Source organism: Myodes glareolus, chromosome 9 (genome assembly GCF_982192425.1).
Source record: "Myodes glareolus chromosome 9, mMyoGla1.1, whole genome shotgun sequence".
Classification (NCBI taxonomy): domain Eukaryota; kingdom Metazoa; phylum Chordata; class Mammalia; order Rodentia; family Cricetidae; genus Myodes; species Myodes glareolus.
In genome coordinates this window covers 56458404-56480145 of record NC_142034.1, presented here as the reverse complement: position 1 = coordinate 56480145, position 21742 = coordinate 56458404, and the positions used below count along the sequence as shown (strand labels likewise).

Sequence of the window (21742 nt, the reverse complement as noted above, 5' to 3'; positions counted from 1 at the left end):
CACAGGATCTTCAACATCACTCCAACAGTGCTCCATTCTGGGAGGACATGAGTGACGGCCCAAGGGCTTTGAGTCCCCTGGTTGGTGTGATTTCTGTAGCCAGCTGAGCACACATCACTCTTCACTCTGTCCAATACACAAACTTTGAGGCAACCTGCCCGTGTTTTGCTTCTCCGAGTCCCTGAGCTAAACACCAGTCCTCCGCAGTTTCTTTTTCCTACGGCTGGAGAAGAAACAAGCCCAGAAATTCCCCCAAGTTTTCATATTTCTTATATGCGGTCCCTAACGTCTAATGCTTCTGTATGCAAACAAAGGTTTGTGAGAGTGGGTGTGGTCTGTGAAACTAGACAGGAGAGCACGAGGGGGGAGCAGGAGAAGTTAGGAAAGCGGAGCGAGAGTGTAAAAAACCTCACATGTGTCCTGGAGGTAGAAAGAGAGTGACTGGGCGGGTGGGCAGCTGAGAGGGCAGGAAGAGGGTGGATGGCAAAGAAGGTAGAAAGAGAAACAACAAAAGAAAATTTTGTTTGAAAAATGTCATAATGAAACCTAATGATTTGGAAGCTAATATTTATTTTTTTAAGAAAGCGTTCTATGCTTCTGAACCTCCTCAGTTCCGAAAGTAAGAGTGCAGTGGGCTGTCCTGACACCCACCCAAACAGTCCTGGACTTCAGTCAAAGCCAGTGTGCTACGACTGTCCAAGGAAGCAACCCAGCCATCCAGAAATATTATTATCCCAGAAATAAGCAGGAAAACTAGCTGTGATAAAACAAACACAGGGGAATATTATTCTGCCTTGCAAAGAGTCACGAGTCTTTGACATATGCTACGCGATGGAGTTTGAGGATGTCGCACTGTGTGATATAAGCCAGACACAGAGGATGGATAAATACTGCATGGTCACAATTCTATGTCGCTTTTTGTAGAATTCCAAGACAGTAAGGACAACAGAGGCTGCCAGGAGCTGGGAGTGGAAAATTGTTTAACAGTGGCAGAGCTTTGATTTTGGATTTGGCTGAGGGGAGTTCTGGAGATGGAGGTGGACAGGACACAGCCATGTGACCATGCTGACTGCCACTGCACTCTACACTTAATGGTTAAAGAAGTAAAATTCTGTTACGCGTGGTTTCTATCAGTTTAGAAAATGGACCAATGTCCCCTGCACATATTCATCCTAGGGAAGACAGAAAGGCCCACTCTGAAATTCACAGGAGATTATCTCGGGCCACAATACTTACATAAATGCTGTACGCTGGAATAAACTTGGGCTCCCCAGGGGACCATGAATAAGCTGTGTCAGGATGCCAGATGGCAGGGCTGGGGGATGGAGACCGTGAAGTGGCAGAGAGGAGGGGGTTCTTGGGCATGCTGGCACTAGGAACTTCATTCCGCCATGGACAGGGCGAGGTGGCAGCGGGTACTGACCCTCCTCCCCATCTGCCTGGCTCTTGCCTTCTCCCTTGCAGCCATAGGCAGCAGACACTGGTGTGAGGGGATCCGACGGACGACAAAACCACTGTGCCAGGACCCCCTGCGGGGAGTGAACTGCATTCAGGTCAGCCAGGCCAGCAACAGCACTGGCAAGGAGCACGGCGACAGCCAGACTGTCCAGTACATCTGGGAGACGGGTGACGACAAATTCATCCTGCTCGGGTTCCATGCAGGGCTCTGGCAGTCCTGTGAGGAAAGCCTCAACAGCACAGGTGAGTGCAGCCTTTGTGCCCCCAGGTCAACGGGTGCAGGGTGGCCCTGAGAAGCTCCAGAGCCAGCTTGCCAGGGACTGAATCTTGTGTATGCCATGGACTTGTGTATGCAAGTCCTTTACCTCTCAGCCTCAATTTTTTTCAGCTATAAAATAGGAACCATGAGGTGCTTAGCTCCTAAAGATAGCGCACAGGTGAAGTGAGTAGATTCGTGGAAAGTGCCTGCAACAGTGCCTGACATGCTGTTTAGGAAGCTCAAGTGTTCACCCACTTGCCACTGTCTGTGGGCTTCTCAAGAATCAAAGGCGACCCCACCGACCTCTAAGCTGCATCCCTAAGGTTTCTTTCTCACTTTAAACGTTGTTGTTGTTACTTAAGATGGGGTCTAACATTGCAACCTTGGCTGGCCTGGAATGTAGACCAGGCTGGCCTCAAACTCACAGAGATAAACCTCTGTGTGTGTGTGTGTGTGTGTGTGTGTGTGTGTGTGTGTGTGTGTGTACTCTCTCTAGAGTTACAGTCTTGTGACACCTGACTTGGTTGAAAACCAAACCCAAGTCCTCTGCAAGAGCAGCAAGCACTCCTCAATGCTGAACCTCTCTTGCTCTTCTAAGGACTCTTGGAACAAGTGTTTTCATTAGAAAAACAAAACAAAACAAGGGCTGGAGAGATGGCTCAGTTTTTACAGGCTAGAAAAAAAAAAATAGAAACTATCCCGTAGCATCATCAAGTCACCTACCAGACTCTCACAATCACAATCATGGCCCATGACAAGTTGGACCTTGACCTCAAGCAGTCCTAGAAACAGCCCTGTGCAGTAATCATTCCCTCAGCTCAGAAGCAGGAACTGGGCCTCAGAAAATCAGCGCAGCTTGTAAGCCTTCTCTCGAACACATCCTTTCCTGATTGGAGATGGAGGTTTATCAAGTAAATGGTGAGGAAAGAAGAGAAAGCAGATGGAGGGGAGGGTTAGGACATAGAGCATTGTTTCCAGAAAGTGTTTTTACCTCACGAAGAACAGAAGAGGGACAAATGTCGACCTCTTTGGTTGATGTTAGACATGCTCAGGACTGGATGTGCTCCTCTGCTTTCAAAGCAAAGGCCCCAAAGTGAAGGGGCACCTATAGCAGCCCCCACTGATGTTCTGACCTCAGACTCACTACGTTTCTTGTATAGGTATTTATTTTACCATCTTGTGGCAGGTTAAAAATTATTCTTGCAGCCAAGTAGACTGCAATAAGGAACAGTACTCTGAGATACAGCCACCTCCAACCCCATCCAAGTAGACTGCTGTTAACTGAGTTTTCTGTCCTACCTGGTTCCTGCAGTCGTTATGTCTCAAAGAAATCACACAGAGGTCTACATAAACTGATTGGCCTAGTATCTCAGACTTCTTATTAACTCTTACAACTTATATTAGCCCGTTATTCTTATCTCTGTTAGCCACATGACTTGGCACCTTATTCGGCAGGGCAGTCACATCTTGCTTCTTCTGTAGGTGGACAGGACTGCAGAATAAGTTTTCTTCTTCCCAGAATTCTCCTGTTCTCATCACCCCGCCTCTACTTCCTGCCTGATTGTCCCGCCTATACTTCCTGTTTGCTACTGGTCAATCAACGTTTATTTAAAATATAATTGACAGAATACAGACCATTGTCCCACAACAGACTGTTGACGGGTAAGTAAATGTCCCACCTTAACCTCCAGGCTAAGCAGCCTTTGCTCTGAGTGTGATGCAGGCACAGCAGTGGTAGCTAGTGCTAAGACAACTAAGGCTAAAAGCTCCCAAATCCTCTTCTCTCTGGAGTACTATTATATAAAGTCCACTCTCTCAGACTTCCCCCACCAACACACACATAGTTACATTTGTCTTGTGACCAATCCCGCATCCTCTGGGCTCACCAAAATAGTCCTTTATTTTCACTTAGGGGACTGTAGACACCACATCGATAAGTAAATGACTTAAGAATTTCTTTTACCAAGTCTGTCTCCCTACCTGAGGATAACCTCATCTATCGCCAGCTTTGTAGAATGGCATGAATCAAACTGGCCCTGGAAGTATGTAAACATCCAGGCACCTGGCCCCAGGTGCTCTAACTAGACGCCTGTTCTTGTTTGTTTGTTTGGTTGGTTGGTTGGTTGGTTGGTTGGTTGGTTGAGCTAAGGTAATATTTATGAACAGGTAAGAGTCACACATTTTGAAAGGCTTATAAGTAAAACCGTCATTCATTTTCTGTCCCTTCCTTCGGGGGAAACTGTTCCTATATGAAGGACAAACATGGGTATTTTCAATTTACATTCACTATTGACTTAGTGTGATAATAAATAAAATTTATCATCCTCCATGAGGATTCCCCACATAACGTCACTGCTTTATTGAAATCAATAAACCAACAATCCTGACTAGATGTTGCTCTCTCTAGCAGCAGAAAGGGTGTTCTGACTACGGTTACTGTTGGTAGAGATTTTTATGGTTTTCCCGGTTTCTAATTGCTGTTTCTCTTCCCACTCTCGTATCGTTAGCACCTCTGTCCCGCTCGACTCTATTCTCTCTAGAGTATATTTTCTAATTCGCTTCCCGAGTGACGATGGCACATGCCATGCGAGAGATTCACACTCCAGAACCCAGGAAGGTCTTCTGGATAGCAGGCAGTTGGAATGTCATGGAGTACATTCACCAACAAGCATTTCCGTGTTTTGGCACAGGGCTGGGGGGGACTAACAAAGAGGGATCCCCAGTGCTGAAAGGTAAAAGCTACCAGGAAATATCTAAGGTTAAAATAAAAGCAAAATGAGGAAGGGGGTGATAATGGTTAATATGGAGGCTTGCTTATGATTGGAATGAATTGTATATTACTTGGGTATAGACAAAGCTTCTTAAAGGAGATCGGCTTTGCACCGAGCCATGACGTTTTAGTTTTGGTGCACGTATGTTTGTATAGGCATGTTGAGGGGGGCTGTGCTTGTGTACATATATGTGGAGACCACAGCCTCAGGTGTCATCCTTGGGAACGATACCTGCCTTGAGACAGGCTCTCCCCTTGGCCCGGATCTCACTAATTAAGCAAGAACAGTTGGCCAGCAATGCACCTAGGGATTCTCCCGTCTCCACTTCCCAGCATTGGGATTACAAGGTGACACCACCATGCTTGGCATTTTCTCTTGGGTTCTGAGGATTAAACTCAGACCCTCACGTTTTTGAGGCAAGCAGTTTATCAAGCAAACTGTCCTCCCCAAGCCCCATATGTGGAATTTTAATAGACAGAGAACAGGAGTCGGGATGTTCTGGGCAGGCAGAAAGGAATCAGCTGAATCTAAAGCAGCCAAGCCAGGCATTTCCACTAGAACACGGGCAGTGAATGGGAGGAAGACTCAGGACAGACTGAAGCTCACATGGCCTGTCCATGTCCCTAAGGCAGTTGTCCCTCCCTTATATCAGGGAAAAACCTAACTGGAGAAACTGGCATGGTGTTGACATCAGCATGCTATTTGTGATGTCAGAGGGAGGAGGGCCTGCAGTCAGAGGGAGGAGGGCCTGCAGTCAGAGGGAGGAGGGCCTGCAGTGGAGGATGAGCTGGGAGTTGTCTTCCATGTAGCTTTCCCTGAACTTCAAGGAGCCCAGAAACGTGAATCAGCTGGCCATCTGCATGCACTGCGGTGTGTGTCCTTTTGCCACAGCAACGCTAGGCTGCTATTGGTATAAATTATCCCTAAGACTTTGGATAAAAAGCCGTTAGCCAGCGTATGTGTATGTATGTGTCAGGGGAAGATATTCTTCCTAAAATGGGAACTGGGGCAACATTAAGAGACTGTATAAGGCTCTTTGAACTCCTTCCTCTAGAAGGAGACCCCTTGGCATTCCTGTCAACCCAGTTGGCATTCCTACATCCTCCGGGACACACACTGAATTCTGAGGAAGACTAATGTTCTTGGTGAGTCACACATAGACCTGAGTAGACATTAAGGGTGTGTTCCCTGGTCCCTTCCCAGCTTTGCACATCTTGGTTCTGAGTTCACGATGGGAGGAGCCTTCAACAAGGGCCCCACAGGATGGTCCTAAACTCAGCCCACAGACTTGTTCTCTGCAGAAAATAAACAGTCTAAATACTCGGTACTGGAAATTATCACATATTATATTTTCTTCTTGGAAACTCACCCTGTACATCAGCATGTAAAAATAATCTCTGGGAAGTTTCACAATAAAAAAAAACAAAACCTGAGTAATACATCCCAGCGTTTCCCAGAATTCATTAACCACAGAAGAAGATTGTATACTTACATCTATTTCTATTATATATGGGATAATTATAGTGAGAACCTGTGCCATAGACGTGTGTGCACCCCATGGAAGACTGCAGAACGAGAGGCTGACGAACTTGGACCCTGCACTCTTCACTCTGACTTTTCTTACCCCACAATCTAATAACTACTAGGAATGCTTTTTGCCCATCCCTCTAAAACTCCTCTGTTCACATTTTCTACTCTTCTTTGTAGATGAAAGTTATGGTTTCTAAGTATTACTGCGCTACCATTGCTTTATTACAATAGAAAGAAGACACGCACCAGAAAATTTTTCACCATCCCAAGACACATCATCGCCTCCATGTTTTGAAGGATGTACCTAAAGCAAAAAGTTCAGTGTTCAGTTTTGACTTATAGGAATTCATTAAGATCAGACATTAGAGGGTAAGTCAAAGCTAGGTAGGCCAGGTGTGGTGGTACTCACCTTTAATCCCAGCATTTGGGAGGCAGGTGGATCTCTGTGAGTTAGAGGCCAGCCTGGTCTACAAAGTGAGTTCCAGGACAGCCAGGACTACACACAGAAATCCTGTCTCAAAAAACAAAACAAAACAAGAAAAGCTACATATTAGAAGTTACAAACGAAAATAGCTCATGGGAGGTGGCACCGGCAATGGATGAAGACTTTGGAATTGACAGTGACCTTGAACTTTATGCCTTGGCGAAAGGGTCATCCCTTAGAGTTTAGCCCAGCATTGGGATCAGGTCCTCTTGGGAAGAGAGATATTTGGAGTTTTCTCTCTCCCAATTAAAAAAATCAGTTTAGAGTTTTACACAGGCCCACAAAGCCATGCATGCTATGAAGTATATAGGTCATAGCACCCAGTCACTGACTACATGGGCTAACATCACAAGCCTGTGGGACTAGGGACATAAGAAAGAGAGGGTAAGAACAGAAACAAATAAGTAGTACAAATAGTGGAGAGGCTTGGGAGGGGGTGGAACGGCGTCAATGCACAGGTATTAAGGATTCTGGTCCCAAGATGTTCCTAACCAAGTGCAGACAAGGTTCTTGGGGGTAAGCCAACACCCCAGCTTTGCATCATGGGACCTGATTGAGGAAGCTTCCCTCTCTGAATCAGCTGTCTTCCGGCAAGTGAGCCCTTGAGAGCTTTGAAAAGGGAGTCTATGCCTCTCTCCACATTCTGAAATGCAGATTTGCAAAGAAAGTGCCTAGTAGAGGCGAGCCTCACATGCTCTTTTCCTTAGGCAAATCTCCAAATCAATGATATGTGCTTGAGTAGACCCTGAGCTGGTCTGCTGAACTTAGAGCATGCAGACAGGGGCATGTGGGTAGCCCTGGGGCCTTGGTTCAGAGGCAGAATGGCAGAGTCAAGTGCCCAGGGCTTATATGAATTTTCCTACGGCTGGTTTGCCATGCCTCTTGGCCGCCCAAGCCCTGCCAAGCTATGTAACACCCGCCTCTCTGGCTTCATGGGATTTGTAAAGATTTTTCTTCTTAATCCTGCTGGCTTTGTTCAGAAGGAACACCGTTTCTGAGGATTCACATTAATCAAGGGGTCACTCGGGTCTAGCTCTCTGGGCCCAGCTAAACTTGCCCTTCTAAGCTATTGGGAACTCTCTTAATCTGTTCAGCTGGCTTTCTGGGGCTCTGTGCCCTGCCCCTGCCTGGCTCCTGGCTTCCCCTGCCTCTACCCCTGCCCCTGTCCCTTCCCCTAGCATTCCCCGCCCCTGTTCCTGCCCCTGCCCTGCCCCTACCCTGTTCCTAGCTGCCCCTGCCCTACTCCTGGCTTCTCTTTCATTACTTCTGAAAAAGGCTCTCCTCAGACTAAGGACATTCACTCCTTTCATGTGCTTGGGATGAGGTTTGAGGGTGTTCCCAAAAGGTTCATCTGCTGATCCTGGTCCCGTGCAGTGATTTAAGGCAGTAGGATTTTTCAGAGGCAGGACTAGTGAAAAACAATTCGATCATGGGTGCTATGCTCTTTGTCCTGAGATCCTGGTTAATTCCTGAGAGGGTAAATTCCTCTTGCCTCCTGTCATACAGTGGCTGTTCTCTATCTTGTGCTCACCCCCACTGGAAGGCCAGGCCCTCATCAGAGCCAAGCAGAAGTTGTCCTCTTGCTCTTAAAAGTCCAGAATTGTGAGCTACAAAATACTTATTTTCTTTGTAAAATATCTGGACTTCAGTATTGTGTTATAGTAGAAAACAGACTAATACATGCCTCCAAGCATTAGGCAGAGAGATTGCAAGTAGTGATGTGGCAAAATATACCAGTCCTCAGGCAGGAAAGCCCCACTTCCTTTCCTTTCCTTTCCTCTCCTCTCCTTTCCTTCTTTTCTTCCTTCCATCCTTTCTTCCATCCTTCCTTCCTTCCTTCCTTCCCTCCCTCCTTCCTTCCTTCCTTCCACTCTTTCCAGTACTAGGAATTAAACCTAGGGCTTTGTGAATGCTAACTCTACCAACTTTGTAACTTACTTTGAGCGTGACTTTCAGATCTGTAAAACAGAGATCCTTGTACTGCCTCTATCAATAATTAAGCACGAAAACGCATGCGGCAATCTGTAACATGTTTTCACAACTATTCTACTCCACACTTTGCTTAGACCCAGTTTGAGATAAAGAAAGCAAGGCTCAGCGAAGTCTGGAGACTTCCTGTGGAGGTAGAGAAAGTCACGGGAGCTGCATCTCGGGGACTGACCTGTCACATGAGGCCCACGATCTTTTGCTGCTCTCACTGCTGACCTCCCTTTGCCCCCACTTCCTCTGCCTGTCCCCCTTCCTCACTTTGCCTCCTCAGCTCCACTTGGCTCTGTTTTTACCCTCCCACCACTAGGGTCGCTCTGCCCAATCCCAACCCCCCAAGCTGTGAAGCATCCTTTTTAGTTTCTGCTTTAGGAAAGGCAGGATGATCCTTTCCACCTGGGCATGCATACTTCCGGGTAACATGCTAGAATTGGCCTGGGATATACAGTATTTATTTTTCTGGACTTGGATTACCACTCATGAATACCATTTTTCTAATTTCACCCAATTTTCTGCAAATTTGTTTTTCTTACAGCCGACTAGAGTCATCTTGACATAGCACATTTCTGTCCGCTGTCTGTTTGTGCTTGGCTGAATTTTCCTTGTCTTTCAGGTGAGCGATGCAAATGCTTCCTGGGGGTGGTGCCCACCGAGGCACAAGGTAAGCACTGTGCTTTCAGTCAGGGGCCCTCACCATTGTTTTCTTGGATATGGGGAAAGGATGAGATGGTTGGATATGGTTTTTCCCGCGAGTCAACCCAGGCTTCATTTGTGTGCCTTATAACCCCACCATGTGCTTCCTGCAAGACGGTAGTCAGCTTCTCAGGGGGACAGGAGACTGATTGGTGGAGTGTGCAACTTCCCGGACCATAAATATTAAGCTCTGCGGGTAAAAAAAAGGCAGAGTCGGGAAGACACGAGCTCTGGAATACCTCGCCTTGCATGTGCTTTCTTCTCTCCACCTCCCGTTGAGTTCATGCTTGCTTTCTGGGTATCTGCTCTCCCAGAGGGAACACAGCCCTTATGAAGCTGCAGAGAGGATCATGTTAGTCTTAGGTATTCCTCTGTCCCATCACCTGGCTTGCCTTGTCGGTAGTAGGACTTTTACAAATTTCCATTTCCCTTCTGTCTCTTCCTACCCGTTCTCCACCCCACATCTCCAGAACGCAGCTCCAGCTGCGATCGCAGCGCGGGTACACACGCAGCGCGGGTACACACGCAGCTCGAATGGAAACAAGAGATGTTGGTAGAACTGGAACATACCCAAAGCTCTTAAATGTTCAGACCCTTCTGCCCTCATATTTAAGGTTTTGTATCTTCTTTATTTTTGATTTGTGTGTTGGAGTGTGACTGAATCTGCATGCCTCTTCTGCAGAGACCAGAAGAGGAGTGGGGATCCCCCTGGAGCTGGAGCTTCAGGTGATTGGGAATCACCAGACTCAGGCGCTGGTACCTGAATGCCAGTCTTCTACAAGAGCAGCAGGTGCTCTCAGTCACAGAGCCATCTCACCAGCCCCTGTGTGTTTTCTGTAAAGACCAGAGACAATGTCTCCATTGTAATAAAATATACTGACTCTAAGCTGGGAGGTGGACATTCCCAGAGTACCTTGCAGCCCTACACCAGGGTTTTGCTTATGGTTCCCTTTCCCTCCCTTCTGAGGGCAGTCTTTATACCGTCCTCGAGGCCCTAGGATCCTCTTGACTGACCAACAAAGGACTCAACAAAGGTGCCTTTGGTTTCCACACTGAAGGCTTGCTGACTTGCCTCGCTCCTGCTTACCTGTGTCCACAGGGAGTACTTATGCTGGAAACTTGGTCCTCAGGGTAGAGCTACTGAGAGGTGATGAGGAACCTTCAGAAGTGGAGACCAAGGGAGGCTTAAGGTCTTTGGGCTGCTGCTCAGAAGGAGTCGATCCTTTGCAACCCTGAGTTAGTTCCCAGGATAGAGTGTTAGAAGAGAACAAGCCTGGCCTCTCCCGGCCTCTCTCCTGTCCCTCTGACTTCATGGTAGCCTGGATTTCTCCTTTTCATGCATGGTCCCACCGTGATGCCAAGCTCATGGTGAAAGATAGCTAAGGAAGTTTTACAAGAACTGTTTGGGACTTTACAGCGCCCAAAACTGGGAGTTGAAGAGATCTTTTTGTTTACAAAATGCCTAGCCTCCAGCTTTTATTATAAGAACAGAAAGTGTCTTAGTGATAAAACCGAGGGACCAAACCTTCCAGTTATGGATTCTGAATGCACAGCATTTCTGTCCTTTCTGTTTATAGGTGTTTTGTGGCTCTCCATTGGGGCTGAAGTCTTGGATATCTTCCTGATACTGGCAGGTGTCATCTTCCTGGGCTGCAGTGTGAGTCATTGCCATTCTGGATGCAACTGGCTCAAGGTGGATGCCTCGGTGGCCATCCTCATGGTGCTGGCAGGTATTTCCTAGCAGGGGCAGTCTTCCCCCTGGCCCACAGAGAGGACGTGATGCTTCAAACCAGAGAATAGGCTCCCTCCAATCACTGGCCAGCTTAGTAAGACAGCTGATCTTCTAGACAAGTCACTGGACTGATTCCATTGGGTGCAAGTAGTGTTGAAAAAAAAAAAAGATGGGCACATGTGGGGAGAGAAACACATACCCATTTATGTCACAGGCAGGGAAGAGGATGCACTGATGCTGGGAACAGCAATAATCTCGCTTAGCAGAGGGGTTAGGCTTGAATCCACAGAGGAATCCTCCTGAGCTCAGACCTCTGGTACACAATGCTTGTATATAAGTAAGTATATACTAAGTCACTCTAGGGGAGTTACTTCATTTCAGTAAGTTAACTGTCATAGCTGAGCTCTGATGAAGACAAAATACGAGTGTGTCTACTATATACATTCCAATATCTTCAAAATTATTACCAACCTTTGGTATACATATTCCACAAAGAACTCTTTCATTTTTTTAATGCTACCTCCGTTTTCTGAGAACTTAATTTAGCCTTCTAAGGTCCTTAAAGTTAATGTCTCCACCAAGATAGAACCCTGAACATATGGCTTCCTTCCAGCCTCCAGACAGACACACAAAGTTCTGTCAATGTGTAGCAATCCAACTTGTGCATCACCCCTGTGTTTGATGAAGGTAGCACATCTTGCCCAGGGATCAGCACGGGTAAGTAGAAAGATAAGATCTGATTGCTAGATCTTCCGTAGCAAAGAGCAGGCCATGGACTTGTGGCGATTCCTGCTCAGGTCCTGGCATCTACAGTGTTCTTCTGGGTTGTGATCAGGCCTGTTTCTGGTGTCCCTTTAGTTTCTACTGTGGGGATAAGATACCAGACGGATAGTTTAGGGATGTGTAAGTGCAGATACTGAACAGGGATCTGTGCATGGTAGAGTGCGCCCAGCATCCAACACAGGCGGGGTAGAGCAGAGTTTCCCCTGTGTTGTGTTCTAAACTGTAGCTCACAGAGCTTTACCTACACAGGACTCCTGGGCATGGTGGCCCACATGATGTACACAACTAGTTTCCAAATCACTGTGAACCTGGGACCAGAAGATTGGCGGCCTCAGACGTGGGACTACGGCTGGTCCTATTGGTAAGTGGCGTGGTTACCCTGCTCAAGCTCTGGTGGAGCAGAAGAGATGAACACAGATTTTTGTAGGAAAATAGACATTGTCATAGGACTGTTATCTGCCACTCCTGTGACTCAGTTGGTAGTACAACCTTTCCATAACCCAGTTTTCTCAGTGGTAAAATGAAATCACCCACTTTGACTTTTTAAGAGCTTTTTAGGATTTATTTTCTTGAGTTTTTTTTAATTTGCTTTTATTTTGTGTGCATTGGTGTTTTACCTGTGTGTGTGTCTGGGTGAGGGCATTCATTTGGAGCTGAGTGCTCCAAAGTCTCTCACTCTCTGCCCATTGTCCAGCTGTGGGTCTCTGTGTTACCATCTACTTCAACTTCTTTGATGAGGGTGGATTGGTTCTCTGATATGTGGGTGTATCAGCATGTCACTGGATCTCATTTGATCGCTGTGTTCCTTTTATAAAGCAGTAGTAGTAGGTTCCTCCCTAGGGCCCACGACCTAACTGGTCTCAGATTCTTTCCCCTTTAGCAGTATCAGGTATGGATTCCATCTTAAAGAGGGGACCTTAAATCCAATTTTAAAAAGTGGCTGATTACTTCTAAAAACATCTGTGTTTTTACTACATCATTTGCTACATCATTAAGTCTTACAAGTAACTGTCGTGGGTTGCAGGGTTTGTAGCTGGGTGGTATTGGTGATTACCTTTCTCCTCTGTTAACTTACTAAGTACCTTCAAGTACCATGAAGGCTAGCCAGTAGGGGTGAAGCTTCCAGTGGGGCATCAGCTTGATTCTTCCATCTTTAACGACACATATAAGTCGTATCATCAGCAATAAGGCCTTACCATCAGGCTGTGGAGAATAAAGATGTTGTCTTTATAAAATACTTGATAAATGGTCGGCTAGATTTTTTAAATACAGATTGGAGAAATGTTTCCTGTGCCTGACCCTTATAGACCTAGTTTCTGTTCCTGTTGGAAAGACTCAGTCATGCCATGCAAGATCACAGAGGATTTCTTTATTCCTTTGTAAATTCTTGCTTTTGCAGTGGTAGAGATCATACTTACGCATGCTAGGCAAGTGCTTGACTGCTGATCTGCTTCACCAGCCGCAAACACATTGTATCTTTAAAAAAAAAAACAATGTACTTAGACTTACATTTCCTCCCACACAATAACCTCTGCTGCTAGGAGAAAGTTGATAGCTTTAAAACTGAGTCACCTGTGACAAAACCTGACAAAACAGAGCCAGAGAAAGTCATATACTGAGATCATTCACTCATAATTCTCCTGATACTTGGAACTTTTGAAAAATAATAATTAAAAAATCCAGGCAGGAATTTCTATGTGTTACACCAAGAAAGCTAGAAGCATGGGAGAGTCAACCACTTGAACAAGAACCCTAACACACTGGGCGCAGCAAAGCTTGACCCCAAACCACAAGGATGGAGATGTACCACTAAGATTACACGTCTTACCCCGAAACTACAGACACCAGTCACCCGCTGTCCCCTGCCCCTCCCCAAGCCCCCCCCCCCCCCCCCCCCCCCCGGCTCCCAATGAACACACGACAGCTTATCCGTTTTCCTTTTTCAACGACCAGCATTTTCCTTTGTTCTCCAGAGATGCCAGAGGCTACCCCACCAGTCCAGGTGTCCCAGATTGTACTTTTATTTATTATTTGTGCCAAATAAAAGCTTTGCGTGGAGAATTGTCCTTGTATTTTCATTTGGTGCCGACAGTTATTTTCCTGTCGGTAAAACTCACGTTTGACCTTTGCTCCCATATCCTGCCTTTAATCCTCAAGATGCACCTGTTTTAAACCCTTCTCGGCTTTGGTCTCCCCGTCTGAAGACGCTGATTTGTGTAACTGGGTTTCCGGACCCTACTCCTTCCACCTGGGTCACTGAAGCCATGTCACTGGTGCTCTGGGTTCCGAGGCCTTCTGGCCAGCATTATACACACTTGAAGATCAATAGAGAGAGGTTGGCTGATTCCGTCCCTGCAGGTCTAGAACAATGCTTATTTGGTACTCTGTGCTTGATCGTCTGGCCAAAAATAATAAAACAAACAAAAAATGTCCGAAAGCCTGTTGAAAAGCCTTTGCCCTTGGAATATTTAAGGCACTGTTCTGTTTCCTTCCTGCCTGTGTCGTTGCTGTCAAGGGGTTGGCACCATTCTGACTCGAAGTCTGCGGCTTTCTGGATGTTCCTCCCGTCGAGCTGCTTGTCTTGAATCCCACACTTCAGGGAACTTTTCCTGTGTTACTTCTGCTATTTCTTCTTCATGGTTTTCTGTTCTCTTAGAACTCTTCCTAGTTGGATCACTGGTGTTCATTACCCAAGGTCTTTTTCTTTTCTTTTCTAGCTTCTTCCTCTTTTTGTTTCACTTTTGAGGGGGTGGGGGTTTCTTCCGCTTGTCTTCTAACCTTAATTCTGAGGTCAGGCGTGAGAAAAGAGCGAAACAGCCTTTGCTCCACAGCCACCTTGTCATAAAAGCCCTGTTTTCAGATCAGCCTTCCCCTCTGTCTCCCACACACCCTCCTATCTTGGGATCTGGGCTCTTTGTGCCCATGCCTTCAGGAACCAAACCTATGCTCTCAGAGGCACAAGGGCGTGAGATCGCGTCTGTGGCGTGGAAGACATCTGAGGGCCGGTCAGTCATCGTCCATTGTCAGGGTTTTGCCTGATGTCCTAGTGAGTGTGTGTGTATGTGTGTGTCCCCTCTCAGTGAGGCTATGCAGTAGACTTCCTCCTGTCTTCTGGCAACCCTTCCCCCTAAGTACTGTGCTACCCCTGTCTTCTATGGATCAGCCACTCTCTCACAAACGCCAGCCATGCCTTCCCACCTTCTCCCTACTGTTTGTTGCTCTGAAGCTCTCCCTTCGGGAGGCTGCGGGGAGTGCAATGAGCTCTTGATGTCATTCTTCCCTGTAAACTCTGCACTCTCCTATCTTAGCCTAAGAGGCGCCTAAAGGCACAAAACAGCATCCCCATGCATAACAGTAGTGTCTGCCTACCCCCAAGTGGGTGGGTGGCAAACCCCCCGGGCAGCTCTAGAATCCCACTTCAGGCCTTTGCTAACTGTGCCTTCTGTTGCAGCCTCGCCTGGGGATCTTTCGCCCTCTGTATGGCTGTGTCAGTGGCGACCATGAGCAGATACACCGTCACCCAGGCAGAGAAGCCAAAGGCACAGAAAGGCGGTCCATTCCCTCAGCTCAAGATCCCACAGCCTGAACTTTCACAGCAGGTTTGGCGAACAGGAGCTGCTCCTCGCCCCGTGGGACAAGTCTTCGTGAGTGTTCTTGGACGCCCTCCCCCAGGAAGAGGAGGCAAAGTGTCCATGTGCTAGCCAGTAAAGCAGGGGCAAATGAGCCAGGCACTTGTTACCCCAGTGAATATTTCTGGAGTGGCGTTCAGAAGACGATGGTACAGATAAGCCTTCCAGTACTCATCTCTGGATTCAGCCTCTCACGCCTCCTACAATGCCAGCATCTTTAGAGGAGATGTCTACGGAAAGTATCAACTATTGGTACTCTAGTGTAAAGTCATGTCATAGGCGTCCCTGACTCTGAGTCTAATAAGTCTCCTAAAGGAAAAGAGGATGAAGGAAAAGAGTCCCCAACCCTTACTGCAGATGCAGAATCTGTTACCCACACAGACTGAGTGGCAGACAAACCTGGAATATTTTTCTCTAGTTGACACAGGAAATATATGGACATGCTACGCTTTCTAATTTGCATGAAGAAGATAGACATTTTAAAATAAAATTTGTTGCCTGAAAATATGCTTCACCAGGTATGGGGGCATGGGCTTTTAATCTCAGAGCTCAGAGGGACCTCTAAGAGTTCCAAAACAGCTAATAAAAAGGACTCAGCCTCAAAACAAATTCATAATGTCTACTTACAGTGAAGCCAGTTCGAAAGGATGGTGAAGTGACAGGGAGAAAGGGAATGGCATCTTATCACAGTGAAGTGGAACAAATGTTTGGATTGTCCTGCTTAAGTTAAGTCACCAGGCATTCTTGAGTCTAAAAATAAACTCTGCCAAGCCCGCGTGGGAGGTGGCGCTGTGCTCGGGACTCCCTGCTGTGTTCGGTTACAACCCTGCATCAATCTAGTTCCTGTTTTAAACTGGCATGGGATTAGGCCACAGGTTGTAGAAGGATCGTAGACGGCCAAATTGCAAGAACCTTAAATTTGTTCTAGGTCAGAATAATTTAAAAGGATTCGCATTTACTTGTCTGTGTGTTTATCTTGTGTGTGTGTGTGTGTGTGTGTGAGAGAGAGAGAGAGAGAGAGAGAGAGAGAGAAAGAGAAAGAGAGAGAGAGAGTGTCCACACACACACACACACACACACACACACACACGCATGCACATAGGCCACAGTTCAAGGGTGGAAGTCAAAAGACAACGTGCAGAGTTGGTTCTCTCCTTTCACCATGTGGGTCCTGGGGATGGGACTCAGATCCTCCAGTTTGGTGGCAAACACATTTGCCTGCTAAGTCATCTCCCCAACCCCTCGGAGTCTTTTGTAGGTGTTAATTATGTTTATGTGCTCAGTATATATATATTTCTTTTTTTAAATATTTATTTATTTATTATGTATACAATATTCTGTCTGTGTGTATGTCTGCAGGCCAGAAGAGGGCACCAGATCTCATTACAGGTGGTTGTGAGCCACCATGTGGTTGCTGGGATTTGAACTCAGGACCTCTGGAAGAGCAGGCAATGCTCTTGACCACTGAGCCATCTCTCCAGCCCCTCAGTATATATATTTCTGAAAAAAAAGCTACATACAATGAAACATTAATTCATTTGTGCTGAAATTAAGTTATACTCTCAAAGAGTAAGCAGACAGAGAAGACCTACTAATTTCTTTAAGATTCAAATTGAGCATCATTGGCCCCGTGCTTTGTTGTACAAGGTTTAGGAGCCAGCTTCTCTTATCTCAGAGAAGAGCACTGGCGTTCCCCAGGTTTTTTGCCCTCCTAGCTCAGAAGGACTGACACCAGGTAGCCTCTGCCCTTGACAGCGTGTGACTTCGTTCATAGGGTGCATCACTTTACGTGTGTGCAGGGAGATCCTGTGTGACTTCACCATGTCACCTTGCACGTGTGTGCAGGGAGATCCTGTGTGACTTCACGATGTCACCCTGCACATGTACAGGGAGATCCTGTGTGACGTCGTCTTCATCAATAGGCTAATTAATGATTTCATAGATGAATGGGCTATTAGAGGATGGGTCCTTGTGGAATAAACAAATGACTTGGGGTATGTATGACTTTGCATAGGATCAAAAGGCTCAGTGGTCCCCATCTCAGAGACAGCCAGGATGGAGGGACAAAACCCACACTGGCCATTTTAACCTGGAAGCTCTCCGTCCTTGGTTAACCCATCGGTGACTTTTAGCAGGTGTCTACAGTGCCACAGGCACAGCTCCATTTCTCCTGCATGAAGGAATTTACAATTCCAGCTGGGCCCAGGGCTTGAAGAACTGGCCCACAGCCAGAAACTACACCAGTAGACAAGATAGTGTCCAGGCAAACAGATGTTCTTCACAAGGAGTATATCTTTTGCTGGAACCAAACCTGGCCCTTGGTGACACCAGGGGCCAGGGGACTCAGGAGGAAGAGTCCTGTGGCACTCTTTCCAGATGCCAAGAAGGATGCAGCTGTCCAGAGCTGACAGGGTAAGAATCGGCAAGGTTCACGGGTTAAGACAGGGAAGAGGGAGTCAATGGTTTCAGTACAATTGGTTTTTCGGCCCTCATGCCCATTCCCTCCCTGGATGACCCGTGTCTCCCAGAGATGATGATGCCAGCTGTGCTTCTGTGAGCTCCCTGGGGAACCACAGTTGGTAGCTCTTCTTAGAAGAACATCTTTGAAGCCCAGGAAAGCAATAGCGAGTCTGGAAAATGAGGCCGGAATCAGGTTTGTTCATGAAACATTTCGACACCTCAAACACAAACAGCATGTGTATAGTGCCCTGGATGTGTAACACAGGTGGGGCTGAGATGGTCACAGAAAAACTTCAGTCTTGGGTGCCGTGGGCAAGAAAGAGCAGATTGGAAAAATTGTTCAATTTTCTTAAGATTAAAGGACATCTCAAGGACCCATGGGGAATGAACAAAAATCTATCTGTTGCTCTCTTTAGGGGCATTGCCTCAGGTAGGCGCAGCAGGAGGAGCCAGGGTGATTTGGGGTTGCTCCATGAAGCGATAGGGGAAGGTGGAAGGAAAGAAGATGGCGAATTAAAACAAGAGACGCGAGGAGGACAGTCTGTGAGAACTTAGACCAATTCTTCAGCATCCACCCGATCCTCCCTCTTCACTGGCTTGTTCTATTCCATTTTCTCATTTCAACTATAAAATTAGTTTAGTGTAAATTATCTGATAAAACAGGACAAATACACGTGTACCCATTACTCAGACTTAACCCAAGTACATGCTATGGCTGCTGCTCATCTCCCTTTATGAGAAAAGAAAGAAATGAGATGTAAGATGAACAGCTAGTGCCTCCCTCTCCCACCCTTCCTTGGTGCCCTCTCCAAGGCAGCACCTGGAACCTCGGGCACTCTGCCTTTGCACAATTGAACATGGTTGTCCCCTGTAGCTGTTTCCACAACCACACAAACCTTATCTCAAAAAAAAAAAAAATCACAGGAACAAAGCCACCTAATTCTAATGTCTCTAAAAAGAGGGCAGACCATTTCCTTTCCACCTTTTTATTGGGTTAAAATACATCACATGATTTTCCCTTCCTACCCACCTCAAGTGCACAGATCAGTGGCACCAAGAACACTTACATAAGTGCAGCCATCACCGTTCATCCCGGAAGGTCATCCTCTCCCCCAGGTGGAGCCCTGCGCCTGTTAAACTCTAGTCCACCCTCCCCTTAGCCCCTGGCAGTCAGCACCAGTCTTCTGTCTCCGGGAATTTGGCCCCTCTGGGGACCTCACACAAGTGAGGTCGTGAAGTGTTTGTGTTTTGTGACCAGCTTATTTCACATAAGAGAATGTCCTCCAGGTGCACCCATGCTGTGTGTGTCACATTTCCCTCCTTTTTATAAAAAAGAAAAAGGGTAAATAAGATTCCAGACAATTAATTTTGTCCCACACCAATCTGTCCCAGCGACCCAGAGTAACTCGTCCAAACATCACAGTCTATCCAGCCTTAGTCTCCCCCTCTCTACCAGCCATCCACCATGTAAGAAGGCCTCCATAGATAGGACACACATGTCTAAGAGGGAATCCGTGAGGGGCATTTTGTACAACAAGTCAAGTCTTATTTCCAGTAAGAAGAAAAATAGTCAAGTTAGTTAATCCTGCATGTCAGCCTAGAAACCGTGCATGTGAAGCTAAGGATAACGTGGTTTAGAACAGCAGGTACATATACATTGCATACATGCACATGAAGGTATTCATGTCATCCCTCATCCTTCACCTATGACCTCCAAGAATGTCACCACATCTCAAAGACCTGCAGAAGGTAGCATTTCTTATGTTCAGATTGATGATACCTGTACTTCTGCCAAGCATGGCCAATGTCCTCAGGAGTGGCTCTGTAGCAGAGAAAGACCTGCCAGGAAGGAGAGACAGAAACAGTCTTCATGATAGACCAGACTCAGTCAAAGTAGTAACCACTGCCCATGTCTTATACCCTGATCCTCCACAATGCACTCTGAGGACGATGGAGCATCCCTAGCCAAGACACTCCCGAGTGGAGATGTTCCTGGTTGGCTTTTAGATTTTTCGTTTGTTTGTTTTAATATTTGCACAAATGAAATAAGGTGTCTTGGGAAAGGGACCCAAGCCAAACATGAAACTCCTGTTTCGTGTGACCCTCATACACACAGCATGGGTTCAGGCTGCCATTCAAATCATGTCCTGTATGAAACAGAGCATCGCAGATGGGTATTCCCGCCCGTTGTATCACATTAACACAAAAGGTTTTGAATTTGCGGTGTCCGATCTCTGCATTAGGACTGCTCAGCTTGTGTTGACTTTCTGTACTGTGTCAGATTTCCCACTTCCAAAGAGAGGCATGGAATGTAGCAGGCTGAAGTCTGGGTCCTAGCAGGCCACCGTCCATCCCCCTCCCTTCTCACCCTCTCCAGGCGGAACCAGCATGGTGCAGGGCACTTGGCTTTCTATGTGGACAAGTGAAGGGGTCAGAGAGGAAGGAAGGTGCCAAGGAGCACTATGTTCTGATTCCCTGACAAACTGTGTATACTGAAGCTTCTGAGTCCAGCTTAGAGCTGGGTGTGACTTCTGCATGGGGCAAAGAGGAGAGAATGGCTGAGAAGAGGATTCTTCTCCCACCCAGGTTTTCCAGGATGGTCCCAAATGCTCAAGTATCTAAACTACTCGGTTTTTGTTCTCGACACTTGGGTTAGAACATATATAAATGCCAAGCTGGTGCACAGCTCAGCGGTAAAAGGCTCATCTAGCATGCTCAAGGCCCTGGGTTTCATGCCAGTGTGACAAAAATAAAGAGAAAAAGAACCCCACAATTTCAAAGCTCAGCAAACTGTCTTCTTCCAGCGAAGAGCGGTAAAGCAGATACTTGGAGGGCTTCCCAGTGAACCGAAGAAGGCATGTCGGCTGGTAAACTCCAGGTCTGTCCTGCAGTGATTAAGTTAAAGGAAGAACGCCCTCCTGACAAGTATCGAACTGATGCTGTCACTGACAACAGAGGTGCCCTGGGACCTCCCTCCGTCTATGGTTGAATGTAGCTTCACGCCAGGGCACCTGTGTTCTTGTCCTCACTAGAGCCACGAAGCAGTGTAGAAGGGACCCAGTATATTTCAGTCACTTGAAGAAGGACTTGCAGGCTGGGCTGGTACAATCTTTCAAAGTTGTAGCGATTTTTCTCCAAATATCAAGGTAGATGGTAGATGATGGATTTCAAAGCTTGTGGTCTGGGGGCGGGGGGCGTAGGGGAGTCTGGAACCACCAGGCAGGGACGGTGCCTTGCAGAACTACCGGCAATAAGTCCACTGCAGAGTTGAAAATACAAGGTTCCCTTTACCTGAGAGGCTCCTGTCAGTCATTGCTAAAGGTGCAGCCTCTTCTCAGGCCCCATCTTCACTTGATCAAGCGGCAGTCTTCAACAGAGATAATCAGTTAGAGATAATTACTTAGAAGAAAACATCCAGCAAATTAACTAGATTAACCTCAACAGTTTACTTGACCAAAGAATGATTCATGAATCGGGCAAGACTCAATTTAGCAGTTCCAGGCACCTGAGCAGCAGGCTTTTACAGGTGACCCTGGAAGGCACATAGAAAAATCATTGGATCTGCTCCAGTGAATGAGTTGGGCCTTACTGGGCATGGGCTGGTCAGTTGACTATAATTAACTTGGTTGTTTGTGGTTGGGTGAAACTCATGGCCACTTGCTACTAAAACAGAACAATACCCAAACCTCCTGAATTCAATTCCAGTTTATTACCTAGGAGCTCGCAGCACAGAGGCAGCCTCAGGCCAGCGGCTTCCTAATTGTTTAATTTAGCATTTTCCCCCCAGACCCCTTTCCTGTGCTCCTGAGACACAGGGCTTCTTGGTCCCTGGCAGAACACTGGCCACTCCTCTCCTTGCCCTTTCTAATTCCTCTTCCAGTCCCTACCCTCTAAATATCCAAGTGCCCCAAGCTCGGCCTTCAGATATGTCCCTTCAAAGCTCTCAGTCAGATCGCA

The 21742-nt window shown here is 46.8% G+C and overlaps 1 protein-coding gene across 3 annotated transcripts; it reads left to right on the top strand.

Moving 5' to 3' along the window:
• The first annotated feature begins 562 nt into the window (after positions 1-562).
• Gsg1l2 (GSG1 like 2) lies at positions 563-16100 on the top strand. Of its 3 annotated transcripts, XM_048448021.3 has the most exons (5): positions 563-1701; positions 9102-9149; positions 10759-10911; positions 11946-12057; positions 15148-16100. In XM_048448021.3, the coding sequence occupies exons 1-5, from the start codon at positions 1392-1394 to the stop codon at positions 15395-15397; spliced, it is 873 nt and encodes a 290-aa protein (XP_048303978.3). In that variant the 5' UTR covers positions 563-1391; the 3' UTR covers positions 15398-16100. The 3 variants fall into 3 exon arrangements, 1 of the variants encoding a protein (XP_048303978.3); XR_007234726.3 differs by lacking the exons at positions 563-1701; positions 9102-9149; positions 10759-10911; positions 11946-12057 and adding an exon at positions 14134-14701 and having other exon boundaries at positions 15148-15286; XR_007234727.3 differs by lacking the exons at positions 563-1701; positions 9102-9149; positions 10759-10911; positions 11946-12057 and adding an exon at positions 14134-14742 and having other exon boundaries at positions 15148-15282.
• Positions 16101-21742: the final 5642 nt, after the last annotated feature.

Coding starts and splice junctions, on each gene's coding strand:
- Gsg1l2 (XM_048448021.3), top strand. CDS start 1,392: ATGGACAGGGCGAGGTGGCAGCGGGTACTGACCCTCCTCCCCATCTGC. Junction 9,150..10,758: donor GGTGCCCACCGAGGCACAAG/GTAAGCACTGTG, acceptor TTCTGTTTATAG/GTGTTTTGTGGCTCTCCATT. Junction 12,058..15,147: donor GACTACGGCTGGTCCTATTG/GTAAGTGGCGTG, acceptor CTTCTGTTGCAG/CCTCGCCTGGGGATCTTTCG.